This window comes from Crocodylus siamensis, chromosome 15 (genome assembly GCF_052110815.1).
Source record: "Crocodylus siamensis isolate JL-2025a chromosome 15, ASM5211081v1, whole genome shotgun sequence".
NCBI classification, from domain to species: Eukaryota; Metazoa; Chordata; order Crocodylia; family Crocodylidae; genus Crocodylus; species Crocodylus siamensis.
Window position 1 is genome coordinate 50118076 of NC_143409.1, and position 17184 is coordinate 50135259.

The 17184-nt window shown below is 58.5% G+C and overlaps 1 protein-coding gene across 1 annotated transcript; it reads right to left on the reverse strand.

The window, feature by feature from the left end:
• Positions 1 to 1618: 1618 nt before the first annotated feature.
• LOC149852709 (urokinase plasminogen activator surface receptor-like) lies at positions 1619 to 3495 on the reverse strand. Its single transcript, XM_090029833.1, has 5 exons — positions 3373 to 3495; positions 2889 to 3026; positions 2291 to 2434; positions 1967 to 2104; positions 1619 to 1833 (listed from the first exon to the last, which is right to left on the reverse strand). The coding sequence occupies exons 1-5, from the start codon at positions 3491 to 3493 to the stop codon at positions 1619 to 1621; spliced, it is 756 nt and encodes a 251-aa protein (XP_089885959.1). The 5' UTR covers positions 3494 to 3495.
• Positions 3496 to 17184: the final 13689 nt, after the last annotated feature.

Genomic DNA, 17184 nt, shown 5'->3' on the forward strand with positions numbered 1-17184 from the left:
CACCAGGTCATCCCCCATGGCCAGAACCAGGTCCAGCAAGGCGTTATCCCTGGTGGGGCTGTGCTTTTCCTGGATAAGGTGAAGGTCCTGTAATACAGCCAGGAAACTACGCAAGCAGTCAGACCTGGCTGTCTGCTCCTCCCAGCAAATGTCTGGGTAGTTTAGGTCACCCATGACAATAACATCCCTTGACCTAACCGCCTCCATAAGCTGAGTAGAGAAGTCCTGGTCCAGCTCTTGCCGCTGGTTGGGTGGTCTGTAGTAGACACCCACCATAAGGTCCCTTGCACCACACCCCCCTTGTAATTTGAAAAACTTGGCCTACAGCACCCATTGTGTCTCCCATCCAGGTATTAACCAGACCCAGGACTGCTTAGTTTCCAAGCTTGGACAGGATTGGGTACAATGAGTCTGGTCTGGGCATTGGTGGCTTTTAGTGTTAGCATTACTGGTCTTGTTTTGTTGTTATTATTTATGCTAATAGCAACAATAGTGATTATAGCAATTAACAGCAACAATAGCAATGGTTTAACTGTCAATATCTGTTCACTAGAAATAACCCATCATCAAGTACATTGTAACTTTCAGAAGAAACTTCAGGCTCTTGATTTATTGACTGATGGAGTAACAATTGATTGATTGACAGCCTGACATGTTTATACAGAACACCACAAAATGTTCTTTGTACCAGATGCCTACTGAGAATCAAAAATATTTCTTTTGAATTTTTAGGAATGATCGTTTCCTGCAAAATCCAGATCGATCCATGGGTGTCGGGTAATAACTGAATTAATGGACATGTAGTAGACACGATGGGCTATGTCCAGGACTTGACACCAGGAGGAAGACACTGCATCTCAGAGGTACGTCCGAGGCCTAGCACCAGGTTTGGAGCTAGGAGACCCTCATGCTGATCCCAACCAATCAGGTGCCCCGTTGCTTTGGCATGGATCCGGGCCTAGAGATTCACTGGATTCCCCCAGAACCTCCCAGCCATAATCCCCTCTGCTGCTTGCAAGGGGGTCCCAAAGGGGATGTTCAGCAGGGGCTCCTAGCAAACGAGGGATCCCCATGGGCAGGAGGAGGTCCTCCAAGGGCACCACCCCCTGCTACTGCAGCCCCTCCCCCATGATGGCCACAGGGGTTCAATAGCAGGAGGAGGGGGTGGATGTCTGGCCTGCTAATGAGAAAATGGGCTGTTAGGTAGAAGGATCTGACTCCCAGCAAACCAGCAGGGCAGGACAGGCGTGCTTACTGGGCAGGAAGTCGGAGCTGCCCCTTCCAGGGAGTATTTCAAAGGCTCTGTTGCTCCTGGGGCAAGATGGAGGGCAAGCGGGCATTATTTGGATGTCAAAGTGGGCACTGCCCCCTTGTGGACACCTGTAAGGCTTCGGCCCATGGAGGCAGTTGGGGGGGCTGGGGGGGGGGGTGCGTGCGTGCGTGCGTGTGTGTGTGTGTGTGTGAGACACTTGGGTTCCCTGCATGAGGAATGGGTTCAGGTGATTTAGAGCTCAGACGTGTGGGTTCTGTGAGTGTGTCCCGCACACCTGGGTCTACCTGGGAGTTGGACAGGTTCCAGCGGGTCCCAGCCCGGATGCCTGGGTTCCCTGCCCCCCGTTCAGCTCCAGAGCCCCACCAGCAGCAGCAGCAGTGCCAGGGGCAGCAGCAGGGTGGGCAGGGGGTCCCGGTGGGGGGCTGCACGGTTGCAGAGGTTCTCAGAGCAGCAGTGGAGCTTCTGGTCCCAGGGCAGCAGCAGGCGTGTCAGGGGGTGCCAGGCGTGGCAGAGGTTGGAGGTGCCGCAGCCGCGGAGCAGGGTCCTAGGGTTGTTCTTGTCTGGGGGGCAGAGAGGGAGGTGAGTGCAGGGGCCCAGGACCCTGGACACCTGGGTCTCTTGGCAGAAAAGGATGAGCTGGGGTGGGAGACCAGACTCCTGGGACCCATCGGGGAGGGCAGACTTGGCTCTCACCTGTGCTCTGGACTGTCACACACTGGTCCATGGCCCCCGTACACCTCATGACCGGCATCTGCAGACGGTTGCACTCGCCAGCTCCTCTCTCCCGGCAGCTGTAGCAGAGCCTCCCATTGTGCTTCTCCTGGGGCATCTCTGTGTGGGGAGTGTGGGGGGGAGGTGGTCAGGAAACGCAGGGGTCTGGGCTCCCAGCCCGTTCTGCTCTCACCCCCCAGCCCTCACCCTCAGAAGAATCCAGCCATGTGGGCTCCCAAGTCTCCTGCTCTCACCCCCCAGCCCCCACGCCCTGCCCAGAGACCCCAGGCATCCGGGCAGCATTACCAGTAAAGGAACCGTTGTTGCAGCTGGTCCCATGGCAGCGCTGCAAGTGCACATAGGTGAGGTCAGACCCTGCAGTGATGGCCAGCAGCTCTTTGGGGGGCCCTGGCCACCCGCAAGCCTTGTACATGCTGTCTCCCCGCTCCCCTGCCAGGACATGGGAGTAGTAAGGTAACAGGGAAACTGAGGCACAGGCAGAGGGTTGGGAGGGGGCTAGGTCAGTGTGGGGCATACTGGGGAAACCAGGTGTCTGGGTTTCCAGCCTCCCTGTTATCAACCCTGATCCATGCCCTGCCCTGTGAACACAGATGTCCAGATGGCCAGCCCCCTGCTCTCACCCCTGCCCCACTCCCCCCATCATGGAACCCGGGCTCTGAACCCAGCCACTGTGGTTTTCAGCCAGCACTGGGCTTTCTACCTGCCAGGGCTGTGGAGAGCCCAGTTGTCTGGGCTCTCAGTACCCACAAACGTCCCTTCCCAGTGTGGGGACAAAATCCACATGTCCAGGCTCCCCGCACCCCGTGCGAGGAAGGAGCCCAGAACCGCTCCCCCTCCCCCTCCCTCTCCCCCTGCAGGAGGGTCCCAGGTGTCCGGGCCTTACCAGGCAGCAGGCGCCGGGAGATCTGCAGACACTGGGCCTGGGGATCAGCACAGGTCAAAGTCGGGGTGTCGGGGCCACATTCGGTGGCAGATCCCACGCAGGTCTGACACGGGAGACGCCAGGCAGGACCTAGGTTACCTGCAGAGACATGGGGCTGGGATGCGGCTGGCTCTGGGGTGAATCGGGCTGGGTACAATGGGGACAGAAGCTGCAGGTACATCTGGAGTGCAGCAGTCCTGGGTACAACGGGGTTAGGAGCTGTGGCTGGATCTGTGGGGGGCATTTGGCTGGGTACAATGTGGACAGGCACTGCAGCTGGATCTACAGGGCATAGGTTTGAGTGTAACAGGTCCAAGATGCAGCTGGCTTTGGCGGGGATGGGGCTGGATACAGTGGGGACAGGAGTTGCAGCTGGCTCTGGTGGGGGCAGGGCTGGGTATAATGGGCCGGGATGCAGCTGGCTCTGGGGAGGGGCCGTACGTACCCATGTTGACCGCTTTGCACAGGTCCCCGTAGCAGCAGAAGCTGGATATGCTCAGTCCAGCCGCTGTGTCTGAAGGGAGCGGGTTACAGGTCCCACAGCCCACCCGCAAGGCATCTATCATGACTGCAGGGGGAGGGAAAGAGGCCAGAGGTGAGCCCAGAGCCCAGGTGTCCAGGGCCTGGAGCAGATGGCCAGGTACCCCAAGAGGGACTCTTATCTGACCGGGACAACTCCACAAGCCCTGCAGCTTCCCAAGGAACCCAGGCATCTGGACTCCCAGACCCCCGCTCTCACCCTCCAGCCCTCATTTTCCTCCCAGGGAACCCAGATGTCTGGGCCCCACTGCCCCAGCCCCCGGGGTCTCACCTGGAGATAGGCCCAGCTTGTTCACCGCACAGGCTTTCTGTCCCGGCGCGCACGTCTCCACCTCGCCCTTGCAGTTCCCCTGCCAGGGCAGGCATTTCAGGCAGCGCAAGCCAGAGGCTGTGGGGAGATGCAGGTGATTTGGGGGTGCACAAGTGGGTATAATGGGGAGAGAAGCTGTGGCTGGCTCTGGGGGGGAGCGAGGCCCACTCACCGGTAACCAGCAGCTCAAGGAACATGACCATGTATAAGGCAGGCATCATGGTTCCCGTGTGCTGTCCGCACTGGTCTGTGCTGCGCTGGGCACCACTTGCCTGTTATATGGGCACTGGGAGGAGCTGCGGGAAGGTGGTTGCGGGGGTGGGGAACAACCCGAAGACACAGACTGACTCAGAGCTGATACAGAAGGAACCCAGGCATCCGGGAAGTCAGGCGTCCGGGCTCCAACCCCTTGTTCTAAGACATTACATCCTGCTCCCTGGTGAACCCAGGCATCCTGCTCCTACCCACAAGCCCCAATCCACCCCAGAGAACCAGGTGCCCGGGCTCCCAGCCCCCCACTGTAAACCATATATCAGCCAATCTCCCAGCCCTGGGAAGTAACTGCCTCTAGGTGGCATCAGGCTGGGTATAATGGGCATAGGAGCTGCAGCTCATTCTTTGGAGGGGGGCACAGCTGGGTATAACAGGATAAGAGCTTTGGTTGGCTCTTGGGTGGAGCAGTGTTTACCCAGAGATAGGCGCTGAAATTCCTCTGGGCTGCTGTTGGGTTCATTAATTGGGCAATTAAAGAGCAGAGGTGTCACAAGTGAAAGTTCCTGCCCTCTGTCTTGGCCACATGCACACCCACACACACCCACACCTGGGTCAAGGCCGTGTGACATGTGTCCTACTGGACACTGGGCCTGACAATCCCAAGAACGGAGTTGCCCCAGATTGCAATACTCCCCGCCACCCTGTCCATCTTGGAGAGGGAGGGAGCCGTGGTATCCAGGCTCCCAGCTCCCCCTGCCCTAGTCCCCTCAGCCTCACTTCCCCCCGGAGCTGGAGAGAACCCAGGTGTCTGGGCTGCCCATGCACCCCCTTCCCTGCCCACCCCCGCCCCAGCACATCCCAGCGTGCTGAGGCTGCCTGGGAGTGCCTGTGCCTACCTCGGCACCTTTGTTTTAAGCCAGAGGTGCCCAACCCCTGGCCTACAGGCCAAATGCGGTCCTTGGCACAGTGGCATCCAGCCCACAGGGATCCCCCTGGGTTGAGAAATGTGACAGTTCATACAGCCACTTTCCCCAGCTGCCATATCCCCAAGCCCTGTTGGGGGGAGTTGGATCCAGGCCACAGCCCCTTCCCCACTCCCCACTGGGCCAGGTCAAGCCCCCTAACTGCACACCCCAGTGTGGCTAGGTCACAAGCCATCTTCCCCCTCCCACCCTCAATGGGCACTGCCCTTCTGGCCCACTGAGCAAAAAGGTTGAGCACCGCTGGTTTAGGCTTCTGAGAGCTGACAAGAAGGTGCTGTGAGATCCCAAGCATGGCTCTCCCTGCGAGACCACAAGTGAGGCATGACGTGAGATCCAGCCTCAGTTCCCCATGCTGTATAGATGGGGTCGGGGCAGAACCCAGGATCACAGTCCCAGGTGCCCCCCACATTGGCAATCTTTGCTCCCATGGCCAGGAGCCCCGTTACCATTGGATGAGATGAACAGTGCACTGCAGAGGCTAGAAGCACCAGCACCAGCCACATGCTTAGAGAGGAACCTGCCACAAAGCTGCTCCACATGTTTTATGTAATGACTCGGGTCACCTACTCTGGGCTTCTTCATGCTGTTGGATAAACGTAGCTGGGTGAAGCCTTGAGACGTCGTTAACCAGTTAAGCACCTCTTAAGTGCCACCTGTGCCAGGGGCCTTACAGAGAGAAACCAAGGCCAACCAGTGGGACAAAGGCCTGTGAGAAATTCAGAAAGAACCCAGGAGTCCCGGCTTCTGGCCTGCTCCACCCCTTCAGGCAGAGCCTCACTGGAGAATGCGCCTTTCACTCACCCTGCCCCCTGCAGGCTCACTGGAAGGTCCTCTGGCTGTAGGCATGGATGGTGAGACAGTGGACAGATCTAGAAGGAGATCAGAACTGGTGCAGTCCACAGGTGGAGATGTGTGGGGGGGGCTTGGCTGGGACCGAGATCTGGGTGCGGCAGGCACATAGCCTAGAAAAGCAGGGCAGGGCCACAGAGCTGGGAATTTGGGCTGCACCAGGGCTGGGAAGCAGGGCAGCCCTAGAGCAGGGATCAGTCCTTGAGAGGCTGGTGCCAGCTCCGGAGGCTGCTGAGGTCAGATCTCGTGTGTCCTCCGAATCCATGGGCTAGGGTCTGGACATGGCTCTTCTCCACCAGGGCGATATGGTCATTCTAGGAGACGTGTCCCTACCACCTGGCATGGGAGTCCTGCTTCCCAATACAGTCTGTCTGTCTGCATGCACCCTTGCATCTGTGTCTACCCCCTGCTCTTCCGCCCCACTCCCCACACCACCCCACCCACCAGCTCAAGAATCCCAGCTTACCATTACTTGCCCAGAGCCCCAGCCTAACCTCCCCACCACCAGCTCCCGTGGCCAGCTCAGCTCAGCTCAGCAGCTTTGTTTTGCAGAGAAAGGAAAACATTGGCAAAGAGATGGGCAGTGACCAGGACAGAGACCCACCGAGACTGCAAAAAGAACCCAGGAGTCCCGGCTCCCGGCCTGCTCCAGCTCCTCAGCCAGAGCCTCCCGGCTGCAGCTGGAAGGGGATGGGGCTGCCCCTCGTAGTCCAGAGCCAAGGGAAGTCACTGGACAGACACAAGTATGGAGGGGATGCCGTTCACTTACCCTGCCCCCATCCTACCAGGTGCTTGTAGCAGCACTTGGTCCCAAGGGGGGGCCATGATGCCCCTTGGAGGACATGCGACTCCTGGCCCACTCCAGCTCCTTGGGAAACCTTCCCCTTTTGGCTCACCGGCCACATGGGGATGGATCTTACAGGGTTCTGGGAGTCTGCCCCAAGGTCCCAGAGGGAACCCAGTTCATCCCTGCCAGCTTGTGGTACCCATGCCCAGCTGGCCCCAGCCTTGTCCCTGGGACACTCAGCTGTGGTGCTCTTGGTCTGTCAATCCCTCAATCACCAGCTGCTTCACAGGCAGTAATTGTGGCCTCCATCCTACCCCAGAGCCATGTGCTAATCTCACAGGTGTTACTCTGAGTCCATCCCTTGGACCATCTGTAAGCCAATCCACTCAGTGTGCCAGGTCCTGGCCCTAGACAGGCTCTCCCCTCTCCCTGGGACCTAGTCCAGCTTTCGCCCCTCTTGATCTTCATCTCCTTTCACCTTTCACTAATCTGACTTCAGCTGCTCCCTGGCTTTAGTCTCCTTATGGTGGCCTTAGTCCTCCTGGCCTTGACCTAGTTCCTCCAGCCCCACTTACCCATGGCCCCAGCACGGCTGCTGTAGACCTGCCTCAGCCATCAGCCCTCTGGGCCCCTGACCCCAGATTCTGCTGCTTTCCCCAGCCATAGCTCTCGCACCCTTGGCCTGAACCCTCCACACCAGCCCTAATCCCCCAGGGTTCCCGACCCCTGGCCAGGCTGCTCTCACCAGCCCTCAGGCCCCAGGGTCCCTGACCCGAGGCCAAGCTTCCTGTCCCAGAGTGCCACACTAGGCTCCTCTCCAGGAGCTCCATGTTCCCCTCCCACAACCTGGTTGTCCCGTCTCAAGCTGAATCACAACACAAATACATGCAGACTGCCCAACTCAAACCCACCCCACTCTGGGTCACTGCCTTGCCCCACCTCACGTTCCCTTTACCTCCCGGTTCCCAGCTCTTCTGGGTAGCTCAGGTGCCTGCCGATCTGTCTCCTGCCCCATCTCCCCCAGGACCTCATCTCCCTGCAGCCTGTAGGGTCACACTGACTGCTTGGTCCCAGGTATTTGGTTTCTGTGCCACCAAAGCACTGCCCCTTCCCACCCTGCTGCTTCCCAGCCAACCCCAGGGGTTTCTGCTTTGGCTCGAAGGTCAGCTCGTCCTCCTCTACTGCAGCTGAACTCTGTGGCTTGCAGCCTTTTGTAACAAACCCCTGCAGTGTCAGGCACAATCATATGCCAATGAGGGGTTTACTCGCTTCATATATAGTGTCCTAGAGATAAGGGTCACAGGCCAACACGCCAGCGAGAGTATCAACCAGATCAACCAGATTCCCAGAGATCCCCCCAGCCATAGTCTTCTCTGCTGCTTGCAAGGGAGCTCCCAAAAGAGATATGCATTATAGTGCCAACAACAGGAGCTCCTAGCAAAAGAGGGACCCTCATAGGCAGATGGAGGTCCTCCGAAGACACAACCCTCACCCTGCTGGACACCCCCTTCTCCTGCACCCCCACCCCCATGATCGCCACAGCTGTTCATTAGTATGGGGTGGGGGTTCATGTCCGGCCTGCTGATACTCAGCTCCAGGCCCTCCGCAGCAGCAGTGCCAGGGGCAGCAGTACGGGGAGCAGGGGATCCCAGCGCGAGGCTACACGGTTGCAGAGGTTCCCAGAGCAGCAGTGGATCTTGGTGTCCAAAGGCAGGAGCAGGTGATCCAGGGGCTGCCAGGTGCAGCAGAGGTCAGGGCTGGCACAGCCACGGAGCAGGGTCACAGGGTTGTTCTTGTCTGTGGGGGCAGAGAAAGGGAGCAGTGCAGGGCCTTGGGAGCCTGGATATCTGAGATCTCTTAGCAGGAAAGGGTGAAGTGGGGATGGGAGCAGGGGTGCTGGGATCCCCAACTCCTGGGACCCCTCGGGGAGGGCAGACTTGGTTCTCACCTGTGCTCTGGACTTTCACACACTGGTCCATGGCCCCTGCACAGCTCATGCTCTGCAGCTCCTGACGGTTGCACTCGCCAGCTCCTCTCTCCCAGCACCTGTAGCAGAGCTTCCCATTATAGTTTCATAGTTTCTAGAGTTGGAAGGGACCTGAGCAGATCATCTAGTCCGACCCCCTGCCATGGCAGGAAAGACTACTGGGGTCAAATGACCCCAGCAAGGTGTTCATCCAACCTCCTCTTAAACACCCCCAGGGTAGGAGCCTGCACCACTTCTCTTGGAAGCTGGTTCCAGACCCTAGCCGCCCTGACCGTGAAGTAGCACCTCCTGATATCTAACCTAAACCTGCCCTCTGCCAGCTTGTGACCGTTATTCCTGGTCACTCCTGGCGGTGCTCAGGGGAACAGGGACTCCCCCAGTGCCTGCTGATCCCCCCTGACTAGTTTGTAACAGGCCACAAGATCCCCCCTCAGCCTTCTCTTGTGGAGGCTGAACAGGTTCAGGTCATGTCGCCTCTCCTCATAGTGCCTGCCCTGCTGCCCCCTGATCATGCGAGTGGCCTCCCCTGGACCCTCTTGATGCTGTCCACATCCCTTTTGAAGTGCAGCACCCAGAACTGGACGCAGGACTCCAGCTGCGGCCTGACCAGTGCCGCACAGAGGGGAAGGATCACCTCCTTGGACCTGCTTGAGATGCATCTGTGGATGCATGACAAGGTGCGGTTGGCCTTCCTGACCGCGTCCCCACGCTGCCGGCCCATGTTCATCTTGGAGTCAATGATGACCCCAAGATCCTTTTCTGCTTCCATGCTGACAAAAGGGGAGTTCCCTAGCCTGTAGGTGTGGTGCCGGTTGTTTCTCCCCACGTGCATCACCTTGCACTTGTCTGTGTTGAAACCCATCCTATTCTCATCCGCCCACCCCTGTAACCTGTCTAGGTCTGATTGTAGCCTGTTGCATCCTTCCAGTGTGCCCACATCCCCCCACATCTTAGTGTCATCAGCAAATTTGAACAGGGTGCTTTTTACCCCCTCGTCCGAATCACTGATGAAGATGTTGAACAGTGCAGGCCCGAGGATCGAGCCCTGGGGGACCCCACTGCCCACGTCCTTCCAGGTTGAGAAGGACCCATCCACTACCACCCTCTGGGTGCGGCCCCCAGCCAGTTGGCGACCCATTTGACTGTGTGGGTGTCGACACCACAGCCCCCCAGTTTCTTAATGAGAACAAGGTGAGAGACAGTGTCAAAAGCCTTCCGGAAGTCCAGGAAGATTATATCCACTGCTACCCCTGCATCTAATGATCTGGTGATCTGATCGTAAAAGGCCACCAGGGTGGTCTGACAGGACCTGCCACTGAACCCGTGTTGGCTGCCCCTAAGCATGCAGTCCCCTGCTGGCCCCTCACAGATGTGTGCCAGCATAATTTTCTCGAACAGCTTTCCTGGGATTGAGGTAAGACTAACTGGCCTATAGTTTCCTGGGTCCTCCTTCTTCCCTTTCTTGAAGATGGGAACCACGTTGGCCCTCTTCCAGTCCTCCGGTACCTCACCAGAGCGCCACAAGTGCTCGTAAAGCCGTGCCAGGGGACTGGCAATGACCTCGGCCAGTTCCTTTAGGACTCTAGGGTGGAGATCATCCGGGCCGGCTGACTTGAATACGTCCAACCCCTCCAGAAGCTCCCTAACTAAATCCTCGCTAACCCGTGGCCCAGGTGTGCCTCCCCGGGGGCCCAAGGGGGGCCCAGCAGGGAGGTGACTGTTCTGGTCTCTACTTAGGAAGATAGAGGCAAAGAAATCGTTAAACATGTTGGCTTTGCCATCTGGTGTGACGACCAAGTTTCCCAACACGTCCTGCAAGGGCCCCACATTACCCGGGACCTTTTTTTTACCCCCTATGTATTTAAAAAAGGATTTCTTATTGTCCTTAATCTGGGAAGCCAGTCCCAGTTCCATCTCTGCCTTGGCCTTCCTAACTGCCCCCCTGCATCCCCGAGCAACTACAGAATAGTCCTCCCTGGTGATGACCCCTTCTTTCCATTGGGTGCAAGCCTCCTTTTTAGCAAGGAGACATTCCCGGATGCTTTTGGTGAGCCACAAAGGCTTGCGTGCTCTCCTGCTCCCTTTGATCTTCATTGGGATTACCTTCCTTTGGGCTTGGAGGATCGTCTCCTTAAGGAGCGACCACTCTCCTTGGACATTAGGCTTCCCCCGGGGCACCTGTGTGGGGAGTGGTGGAGCACTCATGAAGCACAGGGGTCTGGGCTCCCAGCCCCCTCTGCTGTCACCCCAACCCCCACCCTGAGAGAACACTGGCCCCCAGGCTCCCAAATCTCCTGCTCCCACCCCCCAGCCCCCACTCCCTGCCCAGACACCCCAGGCATCTGGGCAACATTACCAATAAAGGAGCCGTTATTGCAGCCGGCCCTGTGGCAGTGCTGCACATGCACACAGGCCAGGTCCGGCCCCGCAGTGATGGCCAGCAGCTCTTCAGGGGGGGCCTGCCACCCGCATGCCTTGTACACGGGATCTCCCTGCTCCCCTGCCAGGACATAGGGTAGTGAGGCCACAGGGAAACTGAGACACAGGCAGAGGGCTGGGGTGGGGACTACTGGGGAACACAGCTGTCTGGGTTTTGAGCCTCCTTGGTCTCAACCCTGCCCTGTGAACACAGGTGTCCAGATGGCCAGCCCCCTGCTCTCACCCCTGCCCCACTCCCCCCATCATGGAACCCGGGCTCTGAACCCAGCCACTGTGGTTTTCAGCCAGCACTGGGCTTTCTACCTGCCAGGGCTGTGGGGAGCCCAGTTGTCTGGGCTCTCAGTACCCCCAAACATCCCTTCCCAGTGTGGGGACAAAATCCACATGTCCGGGCTCCCCGCACCCCGTGTGAGGAAGGAGCCCAGAACCGCTCCCCCTCCCCCTCCCTCTCCCCCTGCAGGAGGGTCCCAGGTGTCCGGGCCTTACCAGGCAGCAGGCGCCGGGAGATCTGCAGACACCGGGCCTAGGGGTCAGCGCAGGTCAAAGTCGGGGTGTTGGGGCCGCAGTCGGTGGCAGATCCCACGCAGGTCTGACACGGGAGATGCCAGGCAGGACCTAGGTTACCTGCAGAGACATGGGGCTGGGATGCGGCTGGCTCTGGGGTGAATCGGGCTGGGTATGAGGGGGACAGGAGCTGCAGGTGGATCAGGGGTGTGGCAGTCCTGGGTACAATGGGGTTAGGAGCTGTGGCTGGATCTGTGGTGGGAATCGGGCTGGGACAGGCGCTGCAGCTGGATCTAGCGGGCATCGGGCTGGATGTAATGGGGCCAAGATGCAGCTGGCTTTGGGAGGGTGGGGTGGAATATAACAGGGACCAAAGCTGCAGCTGGATCTGGTGGGGGCAGGGCTGGATGTAATGTGCTGGGATGCAGCTGGCTCTGGGAGAGGCCATAGGTACGACTGTCAATCGCTTTGCACAGGTCTGTGTAGCAGCAGGAGATGAATACTCTCAGTGCAGCCGCTCTGTCTGAAAGGAGCGGGGTACGGTCCCACAGCCCACCCACAGGGCATCTATCATGACTACAAGGGAGGGAAGGAGGCCACAGGTGAGCCCAGAGCCCAGGTGTCCAGGGCCTGGAGCAGATGGCCAGGTACCCCAAGAGGGACTCTTATCTGACCGGGACAACTCCACAAGCCCTGCAGCTTCCCAGAAACCCAGGCATCCGGACTCCCAGACCCCCGCTCTCACCCTCCAGCCCTCATTTTCCTTCAGGGAACCCAGATGTCTGGGTCCCCCTCCCCAGCCGCCAGGGTCTCACCTGGAGGTCGGCCCAGCGTGTGCACCACGCAGGCGTTCTGTCCCGGCGCGCACGTCTCCACCTCGTCCCGGCAGTTCTCCTGCCAGGGGAGGCATTACCGGCAGCGCAGGGTGGAGGCTGTGGGGGGATGCAGCTGAATGGGGGCAGGGGACAGAACTGGGTGTAACGGGAACAGGACCTGCAGCTGGCTCGGGCGTGAGGTGTGACCAGCAGCCCCAGGAGCATGGCCGTGTGTAGGGCAGGTGTAATGGCTCCTGTGTGCCCTCAGCACTGGTCTTTGCTGGCCCAGGCACCACCTGCCTCTTATAAGGGCACTGGGAGGGGCTGCAGGGAGATGGGGGACCCTAAGGCACAGGGTGAATCAGATCTCATCCGAAGGAACCCAGGCCTCCGGGCTCCAACCCCTTGTTCGAAGGCACCAGGTCCTGCTCCCTGGAGAAACCAGGCCTCTGGGCTCCTGGCCCCTGCTGCTCTCATCTACAAGCCCCCAATCCCCACGAAAGAACCAGGTGTCCAGTCTCCAGCCCTGCCCCTGCTGTCACCTGCCATGCCAGGGGCACTGTTGGCAGGGATGGGTGGGGATGGGCAGCTCTGTACTTAGCCTGGAGGCCAGAGAAAACATGGGGACCGTCCCTGCCAGGGCAGGGAGAGAACCCAGGTGTCTGGGCAGGGAGGAAGCTGGTGCCAGCCTCTGGGTGTTCCCAGTTTGCAGCATGAACCTGTACTAGGCATCATGCCTGAGGGTTTAAAGCCGTCAGGCACGATGCCCAGTAGAGGTTCATGGGCCTCTTGCCTGGTCCTGGGATGCTGCTGGCTGTTGGGCAGGGGGGGTCATCAGGATGGGTGTAATGGAGACAGGAGCTGCAGCTGGCTCTGGGGTGGAGCAGGGCTGGGTATCAGGGACAGTGGCTGCAGTCAGTCTAGGGCGAGTGGGGCCCACTTACCAGTGACCAGCAGCCCCAGGAGTGTGGCCATGCGGAGGGCAGTCGTCATAGTTCCCGTGTTCAGTCTGTGCTGGGCTGGGTCCTGCCTCCTCTCATATGAGCACTGGGAGTTGTGGCCGTCTGAATTCGCACAGTGACTCAGAGGTCCTCAGGAAGGAGCCCAGTTGTCCGGGCGCCAACCCAACCCCTTATCCTAGGGCACCTGCTTCAGGGAGGACCCAGGCATCCAGGCTCCTGGTCCCTGCTGCTCTCACCCACAAGCCCCCAATCTGCCGCAGAGAACCAGGGGTCTGGGCTCCTAGTGCCCCCTGCTCTCACCCACCATGCTAGGGGCACTGCTGGCAGGGGCAGAGGTGGATCTGTACTGACCCCAGGGGCTAGGGCAGACGTGGGGACAGTCCCTGCCAGGGCAGGGCGACAACCCAGGTGTCCGGAAATGGGCTCACCATATTGAGCACCTGGCAGGGGTTGAGCAACTGGCAGCCAATTTGGTGCCAGCCTCTGGGTGTTCCCTAGTTTGCACCATGAACTTGTCCTGGGCATCGTGCCGAAGGGCTGTAAACCTTATAGTGGCCTTCTCGCCTGGTGCTGGGAAGTGGCTGGCTTTGTGGGGGGGGCATCGGGATGGGTGTAACGGGGACAGGAGCTGCAGCTGGCTCTGGGTGGGGCACCATGCTATTTCCCAGGGACTGGTGTTGACATTGCCCAGCCCCACCATTAGGGCTCAGGTTCATTAGCTGAGCAGTTAACGAGCAGGTTTTGAGAGGCAGACTCCCTGCCCCCCTGTCCCCACACACCTTGCTGGGGGCGGGGGGAGGCCAGCGGGGGTGCTGCAATCCGGGACAGCCCCGGAAGTTCACCTGCCCCAGCCCCTTCCTGGAGAGGGGGAGCCCAGGCATCTGAGCTGCCCAGACCCCCTCCCCTGACCTGGACCCCCCTTTTGGTGCCCCTGACTGCAGTGGGCAGGCAGCCCTCACTGTCACAGCAACCAGGGCATGCAGGTGGTGGGCACAGGGTTGCCAGGGCGGCCATAGTGAGATGCCCCATTGGCCTCATGCCAGCCAGGTTGTCTGCGGCTTGGGTGCGTGGTTGCCATTTTGGTCACCGTACTTACCTTGTCCGACGTTGGAGCACACGACTGCATTTTGGGACACCGTGTTGGGGGTCATGCCAGTGAGGCTGTCCGTGGCCTGGGCACATGGCAGCCACTTTGGACATGCTTTTGGCCTCATTCCAACTAGTCATTTGCAGGGGCGGGCACGTGACGGGCATATTTCAGTCACCATATTGGTGTCAAGCCAAGCAGGTCATCCAGGGGGTTGGTACGTGATGGCCATAATATGGATACCATGTTTGCCTCATGCTACCCTGGTTGTCCAGGGTTTGGGTACCTGGGGGCCGTATTGGACACCATATTTGCCTTGTGCCAGCTATATTGCCTGGGATTTTGGCACATGGTGGCCATTTCGGGACACCATCTTGGCCTTAGGCCATTCACGTCATTCACGGGATGGCCCTGTGTCAGCCATGTTGTGCTCACTGTATTGAGCATCTGACAGGGGTTGAGCAACTGGCAGCCAATTTGGGATGCCATGTTGGTGTTGTGCCAACCGGGCCGTCTGGGGTTTGGGCACATGGCAGCCATGTTTTGTGCTCTATTCACCTCATGCCAACCCAGTTGTCCAGATTTGGGGCACGTGGCAGCCATTTTGGCCTAATGCCAACCAGCTTGTTCAGGGTGTGGGCCTGTGGCTGCCGTATCATGGACACAATGTTGGTCTCAAGCCTACTAGGTGGCTTGTAGCTGGGCCTTTGGCAGCCATCTCTGAATGGCACCATGTGGCAGCCATGTTGATTACTGCTAATAATAATGAAATGTAACGATTACAACAGTCTGATATGCATTATATTTGTATTGCATTTATTAGTATTGTTCTAGTCATCATTAGTCATCTATAGTTATTACTAGCCAATTGCCCATCGAGAATGATGGGGAGAGGGGCAGAGCACTGCCACCCGCCACCCCGGGCCACCGCCACCTCCCAGGAACGGGGGCAGGCGGGAAAGCTTGCACGCAGCGGCCGCTGCTGCCACCCGCTGTCTGGCCCTGCTGCCACTCCACATCCAGCCACATGTGCCTGCCAGGCCTGCGCCAATCCCCCCACCCACCACTCCGCGTCCGGGCCCACGGTCCCCACCGCCACTCCATGTCCAGCCCCATGCCCAGAGGCAGATTAATGTGTACTGGGGCCCTGGGCAAACACAAAATTGGAGGCCCCCTCCCCACACAGGAGCTGGGTTGCAGGGGCGGGGCGGGGGCACAGGACCACTTCCCCTCCTGGTGCTGCCAGGCTGGGGGTGGGGGACACATGCCACCTCTTCTCCCAGCTCCCTGCCCCCCTGTCCCGCTGTGGCCAAACATGCACATGCAGGAGTGCACACAGACAGGCACGCACTCTACTCTCACTCTCTGCACATGGACACACAGACACAAACATACTCTCCCTGCCGTGAACACACACACACCTAAAAAGAGCAGGGACACTTCAAAAGAGCCGCCCACCTGAGGCTGGAGGTGGCAGCGCCAGGGGAGGGTCTCCTGCATTAACACAGCTGGCCCTGCCCCCACCCACTGCCCCGCCACCCGGCGCATGCGCAGTCGGGCAGAAGCATTATGGACAGACAGACAGCCTAAGCCTTTTATTATATTGGATGGTGGTCATGGTGTTTTATTGTCATCATTACTGGTCTCGTTTTGTTGTTATTATTTATGCTGATAACAGCAATACTGATGACAGCAATTAAGCAATAGCAACAATAGCAATGGTAATAATTATATTTCAGTTGCCAATATCTGTTCCCTAGAAATAACCCGTCCATCAAGTACATTGTGACTTTAGCCACAAATTACAGGCTCTTGATTGATTGATTGACAGCCAGACACATTTATTCAGAACCCAACAAAACTTGCTTTGTCCCAGACACCTCCTGAGGATCAACAGTATTTCTTTTGAGTTTTTAAGAAAGATTGTTTCCTGCACAATCCAGATCTATCTGTCGGTGACAGGTAATAATTTAATTAATGGACATGTAGTAGGGCTAGGTCCAGGACCTAGCGCCAGGAGGAAGGCAATGGATCTCAGAGGTATGTCCAATGCTTTGCACAAAGTTTGGGCTTAGGAGACCCCGATCCTGATCCAAAGCAATCAGATGCCTCTTTGCTTTGGTGTGGATCTGGACCTAGAGATCCACTGGATTCCCAGACATCCCCCCAGCCATAATCCCCTCTGCTGCTTGCAAGAGGGCTCCCAAAGGGGATGTGCACTACAGTTCCAACAACAGGGGCTCCTAGCAAAAGAGGGACCCCCATGGGAAGGAGGAAGTCCTCCAAGGACACCCCCTGCTACTGCACCCTCTCCCCCATGATGGCCACAGGGGTTCACTAGCAAGGGGAGGGGGTGGATGTCTGGCCTGCTAATGAAGAAATGGGTCATTAGGGGAAAGGACTTGGCCCCCAGGAAACCAGCAAGGCAGGACAAGGGTGTTGATGGGGCAAGGAGTCAGAGTTGCCCCTTCCAAGGAGTATTTCAAAGGCTGTGTTGCTCAGGTGGGGCAAGATGGAGGGAAGGGGGTTTTATTTGGAGGTCAAGGTGGGTGTTGCCCCCTTCTGGCGACTCAGGAGGCTTCTGTCCATGGAGAGATGGGGAGGGGCAGTTAGGAGTGTGTGTGTGTGTGTGTGTGTGTGTGTGTGTGTGTGTGTGTGTGTGTGCGCGCACGCGCGCGTGGCACCAGGGTTTCCTGCAAGTTGAATGGGCTCACATGATTTAAACTCATATACCTGGGTTCAACTGTAAGCGTGTCCCGGACACCTGGGTCCGCCTGGGTG